We start from the raw sequence: 14883 nt of genomic DNA, 5'->3' as shown, positions 1-14883 counted from the left end.
CCAGAATTTTGCAACCCTACTGCTAACCTTTGTATTTAGTTGTCATGGTTATGATCATAGACTTTTATGTTTTGATTCTGCATGAATCTACACTGTCTGTAGGATGTATCCAGTATGCTCTCATGATACACATTTTTATCAACCTGTGGTCAAATCTGTGATTGAACATGTACCTTTTGATTTCCATGCTCTGTTTCAGCATGTTCACACAACAGTCTCAAGCTCAGCAGTACATGCCTCAACAGTCTAATGGTGGAATGTACACCGGCACAAACGCAAACCTGAACATGAACATACAGGGTGTCCCCATGGCCTCCAACGGCAGCATGAACAACATGAACCAAGTCTCAGCAGGCCAGATGACCATGCCTACAGGAAGCCTGTCTTCCATGGACCCTGAGCAGGTGTGTGTCCAGTTCAAGTTCCACCCACTCCTTTGTGTACTTTAGTTTCTCTTTATCATTTAGAGGTACTTTTAGAGAAACTAAAGTTAAATCTGATTTAGAAATTAAAATGAAGGAAAAAAAAACACCATCTTAGAAAAAGCCAATAAAAAATCTTTACAAGCTAAAGAAGGAAAATACAATTTCATAACTACGATCTTTTACTTTTGAAGAGAGCTAACAACTACAGGTTAAACTCCAATAAAGAATACTACTTAATGGCAAATAAAGCAGTAAAATATCTCTCACCTCTCACAAAACAAATACATGCTAAACCAGTTAGAATTTTAAAAGATACAAACTCTATTTAGAAACAATGCGATTTTGACAATTTAAAAATCTGAAATGAAAATGTATATGAATCCAAATTAAACATTTGGATGGATCCTATAGCCTTCTTAGACTCAAAAGCTCTGAAGCAGTTATCAACAGAAAAAGTATCACTAAAAACAGAGATTACTCAAGAATAAATATTAGATACTGTTATAACATTTGCACAGAGAAAAGCACCAGAAATGGCTTTCCCATAGAAATCTATTCAACATTTTGAGACAAAGTAGCACCCCCTATTTACACAAATGACAACACACGTCACTCAACGCTTCCTAGTTCCATGTATCAAAATGTTATTTAAATTATATTAAAACCAGGAAAATCTGTAGTCCCCTGCTGATTATAAACCCATAAGTTTAATAAATTGTGACAACATGATAACAAAACTTACAAGACTTGATACACATCAATCAAACAGGAATTATTAAAAATAGACACAAACAAGAACATCAGTTTAATACAATAAACAACAACAACAAAGATATACAGATTTATCAATAATGGCTGTTGATGCCAAAAGGCTTTTGACTATCTTGAATGGCCTTTTCTATTCAAAACTTCGGAAGCTTTCAACTTTCCATCTGAAATAATATATTTAATAAAAACATTGTATAATTGTACCTAAGCAAAAATATACTCATACAGTTGAAGTCGGAAGTTTACATACATACACTTAGGTTTGAGTCATTAAAACTCGTTATCAACCACTCCACAAATTTCTTGTTAATAAACTATAGTTTTGGGAAGTCGGTTAGGACATCTACTTTGCATGACAGAAGTCATTTTTCCAACAATTGTTTATAGACAGATTATTTCACTTATAATTCACTGTATCACAATTCCAGTGGGTCAGAAGTTTACATACACAAGCTGGGCCTCCCGGGTGCGCAGTGGTCTAAGGCCACCAGAGATTCTGGGTTCGAGCCCAGGCTCTGTCGCAGCCGGCCGCGACCGGGAGGTCCATGGGGTGACGCACAATTGGCCTAGCTTCGTCCGGGTTAGGCCGGCAGGGATATCCTTGTCTCATCACGCACTAGCGACTCCTGTGGCGGGCCGGGCGCAGTGCATGCTAACCAGGCGCCAGGTGCACGGTGTTTCCTTCGACACATTAGTGCAGCTGGCTTCCGGGTTGGATATGCGCTGTGTTAAGAAGCAGTGCGGCTTGGTTGGGTTGTGTTTCGGAGTACGCATGGCTTTTGACCTTTGTCTCTCCCGAGCCCGCAGGGGAGTTGTAGCGATGAGACAAGATAGTAATTACTAACAATTGGATACTACGAAATTGGAAAAACTAAAGATGTATAAACCGTAAATGACTTGGTAACAGGAAATACACTGAACAAAAATATAAATGCAACATGCAACATTTTCAAAGATTTACTCATTTACAGTTCCTGTGAGGAAGTCAGTCAGTCAATATAAATAATTAATTAGGCCCTTATCTATGGATTTCACACGACTGGGCGGGGTTGGCCTGGGAGGGCATAGTCCAACCCACTTGGGAGCCAGGGCCCAGCCAATCAGGATTATTTTTTCTGCACATGGGGTATTGCTGAGGAAATTGTTTTATTTAATCCATTTTAGAATAAAGCTGTAACGAAACAAAATGTGGAAAAAGTCAAGCGGTCTGAGTTTCTTTCCAAAGGCACTGTATAAGGAATAGGGTGCCGTTTGGGAGGCAGCCGTAGTGTGGTGATGTAGTGGAACATCAAACAAGTCTTTGGGTGTTCCTACTACCACAGGTGAATCATGATAATGCCTTGAGACGAAGGAATAGCATCATTCTAGACCAGTTGGCTGGAATTGACATGTTAACACAAGGTGACGCAACTCCAGTGAGTAACGTTTCATCTTCTGTTGTTGTCTGCCCAACATTAGGGATTAGTGTATTTTAAAAACGTTTACACATCAAAACAGACCGCACCGATTTGTCATTGAGGGCCTTCTTCCCATGTCCTTATAATCCCGTGTCTCTTTAGAATGTTGTCAGTCGTATTTCACTCAATTCTTCCCTTTTGTCCCCCACAATGAAATCGGATGAGAGACTGGATCTGTCTCCGTCCGGTCCTATATTAGTTAGATGTGATATCTGACACCACTGGCCCAATTCTGACTAAACTTGGGTGAATGATGTGTCTTGCCATAGAGATCTGGCATTTACAATATTACACTGATTGGCCTAAGGGGGGCAGTATAGTGATCAACTAAAATGTTGCCTTGTTTAAATCAAAAACATTTTCTTTTTCAGAACTATTGCTGACCCCGGTCTATTGTTGGACAACACGGTTTACAAAAGGTCAACACCCAATGAAAACACTGGCATCCAACCAATCAAGGAGCTCCTGCAGTTCTCCCTGAACCAACCAACCGCATTCACCTTAGTGTGACTTAGGTCCTTCTCAAATAGGCTACACACAGACACAGACACTTGCGCACACACACACACACACACACACACACGTATATATGTGTATATATATATAATGGACTCATACTCACACAATATAGAAGCAAAACTGATCCTGTCAGCAGGCATCTGGTCAGATAAATGTATTCATTTCAGGGGATAGAATGCAGACTATGGCTCAACTCTGAAAATGCTCTCTTTACTCTTTTAGGTATTTTCTTAATAACAATATTTTCTTTGTCTGGTTGTTTCTTTATATGCACAGGTAGGTGTGAGACAAAACGATATCACATGATTTCAAAAATTAAATAAGTGATATTATAAATGGTTTGAAGAGCATAAACTATACAATGATGTTGAATGGTTACATTGTAAAGCCTGACTAAAGTAGTCACTTGAAAGGTTTAAAATAAATGTTTTACAGGTATTTATAGTTTTTAAACTTGAGAAACTTTCTTTGTATGAAACTATAAAAAGGGGGCAAGTGTTAAGTTTCTTAACAAGTATCCCTTAATGGTACCTTATTGTGTCTATTTGAATTACATATTTTAGGTCCTGTAATTTCAGATGAAATTGTCAAATGAATCACCCTGCTGCGATATGTATGAAGGTGAATGTTCATAGTTTGTATATATTACAGTATAGATGAATTAATTAAGATGTATTTTTTTTTTCTCTAGCCTGGTGTTACGACCACTGAAATATGACTTCACAGTCATACCGTTTGTGTTGGATTAACTAACAAAGGACTGTTTATCAGGGTTTCAACCAATTTGCGCAAGGATTTTTCCTTGCACTTCACCTCGACCTCATCACAATGAAAGGAATGGACAGACCTACCAACAGGCATAACTGAATACTTTAGGGTGCTCTGACTTTGCTGATTTTGTGTGCTGCTCTATTAAAAAAAAGCTGGAAGTGTAAAATGAACAGGTAATATGTATTTTTCAAGCCATATTCCTGTACTATTCCCATTTTTGTTTATCGTCTGTAAACACATAGCAAATATGAACTCATAGAATTTCTAATTTTTTTTAGTAAAATGTGAAAATTCCAAATTGTCTGCAAACACTGAAATGACGTTGGGCTCACATAATCATGCGTTTAAAAATGTGTGGCCAGAAAATATCTATTTTGTAGATTTGCACTGGTTATTATGATGTCACTCTGACGATGCAAAGGATATTTCTAATTGTTTGTGATGGCAAATTTCTCCCAATTAATTAAACATTTTCCTAAACAAGGCATTATTAAAGAGTTGGGCAAAGTTTGAAGATTAGGATGCTCTGATATAAATATATATATATATATATATATATATATATATATATATATATATATATATATATATATATATATATATATATATATATATATATATATATATAAAAATAACAACTTATAGAATGATGCACTGCTCTCATTGCAAATCCAAAGATGTTATTACTACCTTTTAAAATAAATTGAAGCCATGAAGTGTTACTGTGTTAACAGACTTTTTTAAGGCATGCATTTTGGCAATCATGATAAGTTTTAAGGAAAGAGTTTGCATACAAATATAACTCACAAGGTTTGGGTGAATTTAATTGCTTTTTTTCTTCAGTTCTGACTGATCAAGACTTTTCTTTGTTGTAAAATGTGTTATTAATTTATAGTGTGTTATTTTATCAATTGGTAAATATTACATTCAACTACCTTAACATGCTAAAGACCTAGCATAATGCCTTAGATCTGTTTTTCTGTCATGTGTAGTGCTGTGAAGTTGAAAGTTGTATCATATATGTATAGTGAAGTGACAATACTGAAGAGTGCATTGTTACTCAGTGGCCGTATCTGAAGTGGCACCATATTAACTATATATAGTGCACTACTTTTGAGCAGGGCCTCTAGGGCACTATATAGGGAATAGGGTGCAATTTCAGACACAGACTTGTGCTATGGTTAGACTACTACACCCCTGTTTTTTTCAGTTGTTTTTCAGATTTTTCTTTCCCCCACATTTTATTTGTGATCAGTGGGTTTAATTATTATTATTTGTACAATGGTTTCATATTTTGACTAAGATGAGTATGTAAACAATGGTAAATCAAAGCAATATTGTAAAACATGAGTTTTTGTGTAGAAAGCTCTGTTGCAGTTCAGAGATGTTTTTCGAGGTGTGATGTTCATATTAAATATCACTGTTCACCTGCATCAATGTTTATCCAGAGTGGGAGCATTTATGTAAAAAGTTTTACACCTTATGCAAGCTGTTGACTAATATTGCTTTTGCCAATGCCGCTTGCTAATTTATGATTTATGCATTGTAAATAAATTATTTTTTATTGTTGATTTGATGTGTAATTACTGATTGACTTGGTCTACAATTCATGTCACTGTCCCATAAAAGACACATGGTTGACAGTTTTGGTAATCATTTAATGAAGGTTTCCAGAATGTAATTATTCAGTTGCACACGAAACCACAAAACTGTATCGTAATAAGACTGAACAAATTATCAAATCAGTTAGTTGTACGTTTGGCTAACTGTAAGATACTGTGCATGTGTTACATGGTATCGTTGCAACTTAATGTAAAGTTTGACAAGTTTAATATTTCCCAAACAACGGTTGAAATACTACCCCAATTTAAGGTTATCATAGATCTTGAATTAATACATTTATTTGTGTTTGACATACAGTACAAGTCAAGTTTGGACACCAATGTTTTTTCTTTATTTTAACTTTTCTACATTGTAGAAAATAGTTTGTCTTCACTATGAAACCAAAAAAGTGTTAAAGAAATCAAAATATTTGTCAAAGTAGCCACACTGAACACTCATGGCATTCTCTTAACCAGCTTCAAGAGGTAGTCACCTGGAATGCTTCAACAGTCTTGATGGAGATCCCACATGCTGAGCACTTGTTGGCTGCTTTTCCTTCACTCTGCACTCCAACTCATCCCAAACCATCCCAATTGGGTTAAAGTTGGGTGATTGTGGAGGCCAGGTCATTGATGCATCACTCTCCTTATTGGTCAAATAGCCCTTACACAGGCTGGAGGTGTGTTTTGGGTCATTGTCCTGGTGAAAACAAATGATTGTCCCACTAAGCGCAAACTAGATGGGATGGCGTATCGCTGCAGAATGCTGTGGTATGCATGCTGGTTAAGTGTGCCTTGAATTCTAAATAAATCGCTGACACTACCATCACACCACCTCCACGCTTCACGGTGGGAACCACACATGCGGAGATCATCCGTTCACCTACTCTGCGTCTCACAAAGACACGGCGGTTGGAACCAAAAATTTCCACCAGTCTAATGTCCATTGCTCGTGTTTCTTGGCCCAAGCAAGTCTCTTCTTATTGGTGTGGTTTCTTTGCAGCAATTTGACCATACATTTATTTGGGCTGCATCTGAGGTGCAGTTAATTGCCGATTTCTGAGGCTGGTATCTACTGCAGAGGGTAAATTCATTAGAGGTAACTGGGTCTTCCTTTCCTGTTGTGGTCCTCATGAGAGCCAGTTTCATCATAGCGCTTGGCGGTTTTTGCAACTGCAGTTTAAGAAACTTTCAAAGTTCTTGAATTTTTCTGTATTGACTGACCTTCATGTCTTAAAGTAATGATGGACTGTCATTTCTCTTTGCTGATTTGAGCTGTTCTTAACATAATATGTACTTGGTATTTTACCAAATAGGGCTGTCTTCTGTATACCAACCCTACCTTGTCACAAATGATTGGTTCAAATGCATTAAGAAGGAATGAAATTCCACAAATGAACTTTTAACAAGGCACACCTGTTAATTGAGATGCATTCCAGGTGACTACCTCATGAAGCTGGTTGAGAGAATGCCAAGAGTGTGCAAAGCTGTCATCAAGGCAAAGGGTGGCGACTTTGAAGAATCTCATCTAAAATATATTTAGATTTTTTAAAACACTTTTTTGGTTACTACATGATTCCATGTGTTATTTCATAGTTTTGATGTCTTCACTATTATTCTACAACGTAGAAAATAGTAAAAATAAAGAAACTATTGAATGAGTAGCCATCTCCAAACTTTTGACTGGTACTGTACATCACCACATGGTTGGGCCATCCAAGCACAGATACCCAACAAAACTAAGTATTACTTTCAAGTATTTTTAATTTACACCACTGGAAATGACCTGCCATCAAGCAAGCTGGTAAATGCTACTATATCAGTATTTTAAAAAAAATGTAGGAAGTGAACATGTTTCCGAATGCAACAAAGTCACGCATGAACTGAGAGGATGTTATCACTGGCAGGTGCCAGATGCAGGAGCAAACCGACAAGTGATCATAAATCTGCAGTGACCATTAACAGCTGTATGGTCAAGTACTGGGCTTTGTACAATAAGCTGATTCTAGATCGGTTTTTAGGGGCAACTCCCCCCTCTCCCTCCCGACGACACTTCCGCCCCAGTAAAATCGAACCAATAAGGTGGCTCACTCAGTCGGACGCTGCAGAAGCCTATAACCTGGGTTGTGGTAAACATCTCAGATGTTCTTCAGTGAGAGGGTTATAATGTACAGCTTTCTACGGTATAGGATGACGATGGTTTTATCTGGTGCAATTTGATAACGGCCGTCAAATGGGATTTTCGTAGGAATTAAGGACCCTGATTTTGCTTAAAATCGTCAGGTTGGTAAGTAAAATTGGTTAGCCAACGTTAAACGTTTTCATTCATAACTACAACACGAGCTACAAGCCTGCCACCAGCAGATCATCAGCAGTTCACCAGAGCTAGCCGCGGTTTTTGGTTAGTTCGCGTAATGGTAGGCTATGCCTACTCTGGGAATTGTGATTGAAAACAGGTTCTGCTAACTAGCCAGTCACCATTTTTTAGTAACATGTCCGTTTTTATTCAATGTCAAGACTGGTTTAATTTGTTCGTTGTCATGTCTAGGTACTAGTAGTTACAGTACCTAGCTACTCGTTAACGTTGCCTCTGGAGAAGCCAAGGGTTTACAGCTTCCCCTGCTTTGGGTTCTCAGCTGGACGCATCGACCACAGCTGGCTATAGCTACAGATTGTTACACCAGATAATGTGATTTAAGAAATATTTGTGCTACCTACCTACTGTTTGGTGTAACAGATCATTTTCGACCAACCTTAACTTGGCGATGCTAGTTTTCTTCGTTCTCGATTTGGCCAAACATGTAACGTTATCTTAAACGTCCAGTTGCAGGTGGTGTTTGAATTTAGAACATTCTCCATTATTCAAGTAAAAATAATTGTTTTGTTCAATAAATAAACCCTACAATTTGTACGCTGCTATCTTGTCTTTCAAATAGTTTATCGTTCTATTTAGACAGGTACGTGTCATAATGACATGCCGCACTTTGCCAGCAGCATACCACCCTGCGTACCACTGCTGGCTTGCTTCTGAAGCTAAGCAGGGTTGGTCCTGGTCAGTCCTTGGATGGGAGACCAGATGCTGCTGGAAGTGGTGTTGGAGGGCCAGTAGGAGGCACTCTTTCCACTGGTCTAAAAAATATCCCAATGCCCCAGGGCAGTGATTGGGGACACTGCCCTGTGTAGGGTGCCGTCTCTCGGATGGGACGTTAAACGGGTGTCCTGACTCTCTGAGCTCATTAAAGATCCCATGGCACTTATCGTAAGAGTAGGGGTGTTAACCCCGGTGTCCTGGCTAAATTCCCAATCTGACCCTCAAACCATCACGGTCACCTAATAATCCCCAGTTTACAATTGGCTCATTCATCCCCCTCCTCTCCCCTGTAACTATTCCCCAGGTAGTTGCTGCAAATGAGAACGTGTTCTCAGTCAACTTACCTGGTAAAGTAACGGATAAATAAAAAATACAAATAAATTTGGGGTGGACCCACCTGTCTCTACGAATGAGAGATTTAGTCTATCTGGCCCGGGTTACCCCGTGGGGAGGAGTTTGGTTCGGGTGAAAAGTGATTTGCATTAGTTTTGGAACTGAGCAGACTCTCGGCGTGAGCCAGAGCGGGGCACCTGGCTCACGCCGAGAGTCTGCTCAGTTCCAAAACTAATGCAAATCACTTTTCACCCGAACCAAACTCCTCCCCACGTAGGACTCAAAACAAAAGCGATGTAAGCATGATTCTGCCTTTTCACACCCAGAAATGATTGCTTTTGATATAAAACGCTTTATCTGCCTTCCCAATGAACATTTGTGTTTCTGGATGATGCACCATGCTGCCTTGTTGACATGTCTGATTGGTGCAGATTTTACTGTTTGATTTGAGAAGGGCGCGCCTCTCCTCTTTCGCCCAATGATGTTACGGGCCATTGCCCGGTTTAACCGGTGCCAGCGTAATAGAACTCACTCGATATTTAAAATTGACAAGATGGCGGCGTACACATTGTTGGATTACTTCATGGTGCAGTACAATTACTTTAACCGGGCATTTTCTAAATTCAAACGCACCACCTGTAACATTTTAGAAGATGCATGTTTGGCCTAATCGAGAACAACGATGGTATCGCCAAGTTAAGGCAGCGTAGCCTAGTGGTTAGAGCGTTGGACTAGTGACCGGAAGGTTGCAAGTTCAAATCCCCGAGCTGACAAGGTCTGTCGTTCTGCCCCTGAACAGGCAGTTAACCCACTAGGCCGTCATTGAAAATAAGAATTTGTTCTTAACTGACTTGCCTAGTTAAATAAAGGTAAAATAAAAAATATATATCTGCTACACCAAACAGTACCTAACCTGTAACTCACAGTAATCGATACAAAAAAATATTTGGTTAAATCACATTATCTGGTGGAGCTAATCTGGCTCCATGTGAACTACAATCCCGAAACCCTGTTTTAACGTTTATAAACTTCAATGATCCTCACTTGCGATATGGTCTTGGAAACACACTTTCACATCAAAATAATTTCACAAATGCAAAATATACATTTGCTATATACGGTTTCATTTACAACACTATTCTGGCATTCTCCTTTCGTTACTCATCGATGTTCAGAGACGCTTTGATGGCTAATTAGAACAGGTGGTTGATTGTCCTCTGTAAACAAGTGCTGTAAAACATGAAAAAAAAAATGGCAGTGTGGGAACCCTAACCCTATATAGTTTATGACAATGATGACATCTAACTAGTGTATGGAGGGAGGTGAAAACATTCAATATGTGTGAAATGTACCTTCTTTTTTTTAAATTGAAGGTGATTCCAAGGGAACCATGTCAACACCACTGTGTCATCTGCCCATGTCTGCCATTTTCTTTCTGCTTGACTCAAAACACCAACATCCTCCACCACCTGCCAAGTAGTGATGGGGAGATCCTGCAGCAAATCTTGCTAGCTGAAGGCGTGAGAGTCAACGAAACTAGCGGCCCGAGCTCAGAATCACATGCTGGCAGAGCACAAGTGTTTGCGAGATAAACAGAGGCAGCAACACTGATAAGCCAATGCAGAAACCATATGGCCATATTTTCTCAATTTTATTGGGCCTGACTTGCAGCCTGAATCTTTTTTTTTTTACTGGAAGTAAATGTGTATATTATAGTGTCAGAAATGCAGTGATTGGACTTTTAAACCTACACTTGTAAATTCAGCCAGCTCAACAACCACAAAACACAATGGCTTCTGGTGACTACAAAGAGACAGGGAATGAACTGTCAGAACACCTTCAAATGGATCATGAGTTATTGAGTCAAAATCAGTACCCTGCTGGGAGTAACTTCAAGTCCAAAAGTTTGCCCACTCTAAATGACTCAGGCCAGCATAGCAAGGCCTTGTTGACCAAGTCTTTGCAGCAACAGGTGTCAATAACGGAGGAGAAGAGTACTGAATTCATCCAACTCCCACAGAGGATTAACCTGAACCAACCTTTACCTGAATCGCCCACCAGGACTAATGTTAACTATTCCCCTTCCAGGTCTAGTGTGGTGGGGATGAGTCTTTCATTTAACACAGAGACGCAGGTCAGCAAACCCAGGCGTAAAAATGCCTCTCGACTACCCCTGATGCGTTTACCCACTAGGAAATACATGAGTGTTATTCTCGAAGACTCTCGCAGTTTTTTATGCTGCATGTGCTACCTGACATTTATCCAGTCACTGATGGTGTCTGGCTACCTTAGCAGTGTCATCACCACCATAGAGAAGAGGTACAGCCTCCGGAGCTCTGAGTCTGGTCTGCTCGTCAGCTGCTTTGACATAGGCAGTCTGCTGGTGGTGGTCTTCATCAGTTACTTCGGAGGCCGAGGGCAAAGGCCCAGATGGTTGGCCGTGGGTGCAGTGTTTATAGCTGTCGGAGCAGCACTCTTCTCCTTGCCTCACTTCATCTCCCCTCCTTACCAAATCCTGGAGGTGAACTCATCACGGGGCAATGAAGGCCTGTGTATGAACCACAATGGCAGTGGCAAGGACTTCCTGGATTTGTCCTCCTGCCCCAGAGACCAAGAGGGTAATGAACACAATCTGTACGTGGCCCTATTCATCATAGCACAGATCCTGGTGGGTATGGGGTCGACACCCATCTACACCCTGGGACCCACCTACCTGGATGACAATGTCAAGAAAGAGAACGCCTCACTTTATCTTGGTAAGTAACTGTGTGTCTGTCATGGGGTTTGAAAGATGTGAAGATTACAACCAAAGTTAATATACTACTATGACATAAGGAGGGTAGCTCAGCTAGCAAATATGTATTGATCAGGCCCAGGGCACGAGACCAACATTTTTTCAGTTGGTTGCAGCATCCCGTGATTTGGTTGCACCATTATTCTTTTCCGGTATCACGCAATAGAAAAGTAGGTTGGTTGACGGAAGGAACCACTTCACAAAGTAACATTGATTATTATCACTAGACGATGGATGGTTGCTGGTCTCTGATACAATGAATTATATTTCCTGCCCTTGTGGCCTTGAGCAAGGCACTTAACTGCACTGATGGGCTACTGTATAAAACACATGTGATCTGTCAACCCTCCATCTGGAGAGCTACTGGGTGTGCAGGCTTTTGATCCTACCCTGCTCATCAAACACAAGTCTGCTCATCAAGGTCCTGTTGAGCATGATTTGTTTATTTTTTTACAGTGTGTTTGAGCAGGGCTGAAGCAAAAGCCTGCACAGCCAGTAGCTCTCCTGGAGAATGGTTTTCCATCCGGCAGCATTACAATCACAACCAAATACTTGTTATGGTCTTTATGATAAAATTCAGTGAACCAGGGATCAAATGGCTAAGGTGGGCGGTGTAGCTACTGACTTAACATGTTTGTCTATTTGTAGGGCTAAAATGTTCAGGGTAGATCTTGACAGCATAGTTACTTGTCCAGGAATATTTGTTTTACTTTGTCAGAATTACGTGGCCAATATTGAATGGAGGAGAATCCTAGCTTAGCAACAGTGTCAGAATTATTTGTTAACACCCAATTTTGAGCTCTTGAGACTGTTCTACAACCCGAGTATGCAGCATTGGTTTTATCAACTGTGCACCTGTATCAACTGGCCATTTGCGGTTATTCTCGAGTACCGGTTGAAAGGTATTTTAGGACATGACAATGACATTAATGCATGCTAAATAGTTAACAAGCAAGATGACCAGCCAAACTACACAATGTTTTGAATTGGCTATCTAGGTAGTCTGTTGTGCAGTATATCATTATTTTACCTGCTGTGCAATGTCTCCTCTCTCAACGGCCCACTGGCACATACACAGGTGATGCACACACCATGACTTTTCCAGGATTTTCATTGCTGACTAAAAATGTGCTTTAACTGAGCAAATAATTCACTAACTAGCAATGCATATCAACAAATGTGCGCACACACTAGGCTCGCTTTGAACTCAAACACGTCTCACGACTGCATGGTTGAAAGACTACTCATGCTTGCCAATGCAGAACTACAATTATGCTCCGATGGCCTCTGCAGTGATTGGAAAGACAGTGCCCAACACATCGCATCCGGAGGACGCGTTGATCCAATTCTGACCGGAATAGCCTGATTCTTTGATATTGGGATTATTGCATGAACTTGTTTTTTTACTTGTCCATTTTGACAACTTAAATCTACTTGTCCAACTATTTTTTTTCTTTCTTCTTGCAAGCCTACAAGCGTTAATGTTGAGCCCAGAGATTACTGAGATTGTCATGCATTTTGGGTAGACAATTATGCTATTGTTATATTTTACTGTTAAAATAGGGCTCCAGAATTAGTCTAGGCAGCCGCTAGTGGGCACTAGATCTCCAGTATCGTCTAGGCTTAATGTGCTCAGCTGGTAAAACACTTGTCTCCAACGACTGGTTCGTACATAACATTCAACACGAAGGCTACAAAGGTATGGGTTTCCTCCTTAACTAGCTTTAATGGCGTGCCGCCGGAAGAAAACTGGAAAAATATGCGTACCGTCTTTAATATAAACACATTTTACGGCTGTTGCACACTGCGTTCAGCCAATCAGGTTGCAGCAGCCTGTTTACCTATGCTGAATGCAACATCACAAAGTAGCATTAGCCATTCTAGCTGCCTTTCCACCTGCCTATGCCTATACACAAGGCCTTACAATACACATGTCTATTACGAAATTCGAACCAGGATCTCTAGTGGCACAGCTAGCAACTTCGCTGCAGTGCCTTAGACCACTGCGCCACTCGGGAGGCCTGGCTACTTTGACTTCGGTTATTCAATCAATCCTTGTCCCTTTCAACTGTCGTCCTAGATCTTCTCCTTCCAGTGCTCTGAAACAATGTGAACTCATTAAGGCCTTAACACTGAAAGAAAAGACTAGTTGTGAAACAGGCTTGTATTCTGTGGTGGCCTGGTGCCTGCCTCCATTACACTCAGAAAAAAACCTACACAAAGGGATTAGCTCCTAGGATGTGTCCCAAATGGCACCTTATTTTTATATATATATATATATATATATATATATATATATACACACACACACACACACCAATTGTGCAAGTTCTCCCACTTAAAGATGAGAGGCCTGTAATTTTCATCATAGGTACACTTCAACTATGACAGACTAAATGAGAAAAAAAATCCAGAAAATCACATTAGGATTTTTAATGAATTTATTTGCAAATTATGGTGGAAAATAAGTATTTATTTTTCTTTTCCACCATAATTTGCAAATAAATTCATAAAAAAATCCTAAAATGTGATTTTTCTGGATTTTTTTTCTCATTTTGTCTGTCATTGTTGAAGTGTACCTATGATGAAAATTACAGGCCTCATCTTTTTAAGTGGGAGAACTTGCACAATTGGTGGCTGACTACATACTTTTTTGCCCCACTGTATATTACTGCACTATTTTGACCAGAGCCTTATAGGGTGCCAATTGGGACACAGACCGTAGTCGCCTTTCTTCTCCTCAACCCTGTCTCCTAATGATGTTCTTGTGGACGGCCAGTTCACAAAGGACTTGGTGCTTTGATCATGCGGTCTGTCTTTTGGTGCCAACCAGCAGTATGGTGGCTGGTTATGCATTGGCCAGGATGTGAGGGGGTGGCCCATCAGGACCCACCCGCCTGGCTGGAACACACTATCAAATGACACCCATCAGGGCTCTGATCTAAAGTAGTGAACTACATAGGGAATAAGGTGTCATTTGAGACAGCCTAGAGTGGACAACACTAAAGGTCCTTGACAGATCTCTGGTCAGTATAGCCACAGACAGTTACTCTGTGAGGACAGGACGTGACTGTTGGGTAATATAGCAACGGTTTATTAATTGTATGTTCATGGAGTTCCAGGA

At 40.2% G+C, this 14883-nt stretch overlaps 2 protein-coding genes across 11 annotated transcripts in view; both read left to right on the top strand.

The window, feature by feature from the left end:
• Positions 1-4497, top strand: part of LOC110508769 (nuclear receptor coactivator 2) — a 51409-nt gene extending 46912 nt beyond the window's left edge. For 7 of the 9 annotated variants that reach the window (XM_021589570.2, XM_021589566.2, XM_021589569.2 and 4 more), the window contains 2 exons: positions 200-404; positions 3861-4497. In XM_021589570.2, coding sequence (XP_021445245.2) covers positions 200-404; positions 3861-3887 — 232 coding nt within the window. In that variant the 3' untranslated portion in view covers positions 3888-4497. Of the gene's footprint in view, positions 1-199; positions 405-3021 lie in introns of all 9 variants that reach the window. The other 2 variants (XM_021589568.2, XM_021589567.2) reach the window with 2 other exon arrangements.
• Positions 4498-7647: 3150 nt separating this feature from the next.
• Positions 7648-14883, top strand: part of LOC110508185 (solute carrier organic anion transporter family member 5A1-like) — a 35588-nt gene continuing 28352 nt past the window's right edge. The window contains exons 1-2 of one of the 2 annotated variants that reach the window (XM_036966466.1): positions 7648-7824; positions 10339-11721. In XM_036966466.1, the coding sequence (XP_036822361.1) occupies positions 10755-11721 (967 nt within the window). In that variant the 5' untranslated portion in view covers positions 7648-7824; positions 10339-10754. Of the gene's footprint in view, positions 7829-10338; positions 11722-14883 lie in introns of both variants that reach the window. The other variant, XM_036966465.1, reaches the window with a different exon arrangement.

Source organism: Oncorhynchus mykiss, chromosome 28, assembly GCF_013265735.2.
Source record: "Oncorhynchus mykiss isolate Arlee chromosome 28, USDA_OmykA_1.1, whole genome shotgun sequence".
Taxonomy (NCBI): Eukaryota; Metazoa; Chordata; class Actinopteri; order Salmoniformes; family Salmonidae; genus Oncorhynchus; species Oncorhynchus mykiss.
Note: the sequence above shows the minus strand (reverse complement) of the source record. Positions and strands in the feature narration are given on the sequence as shown.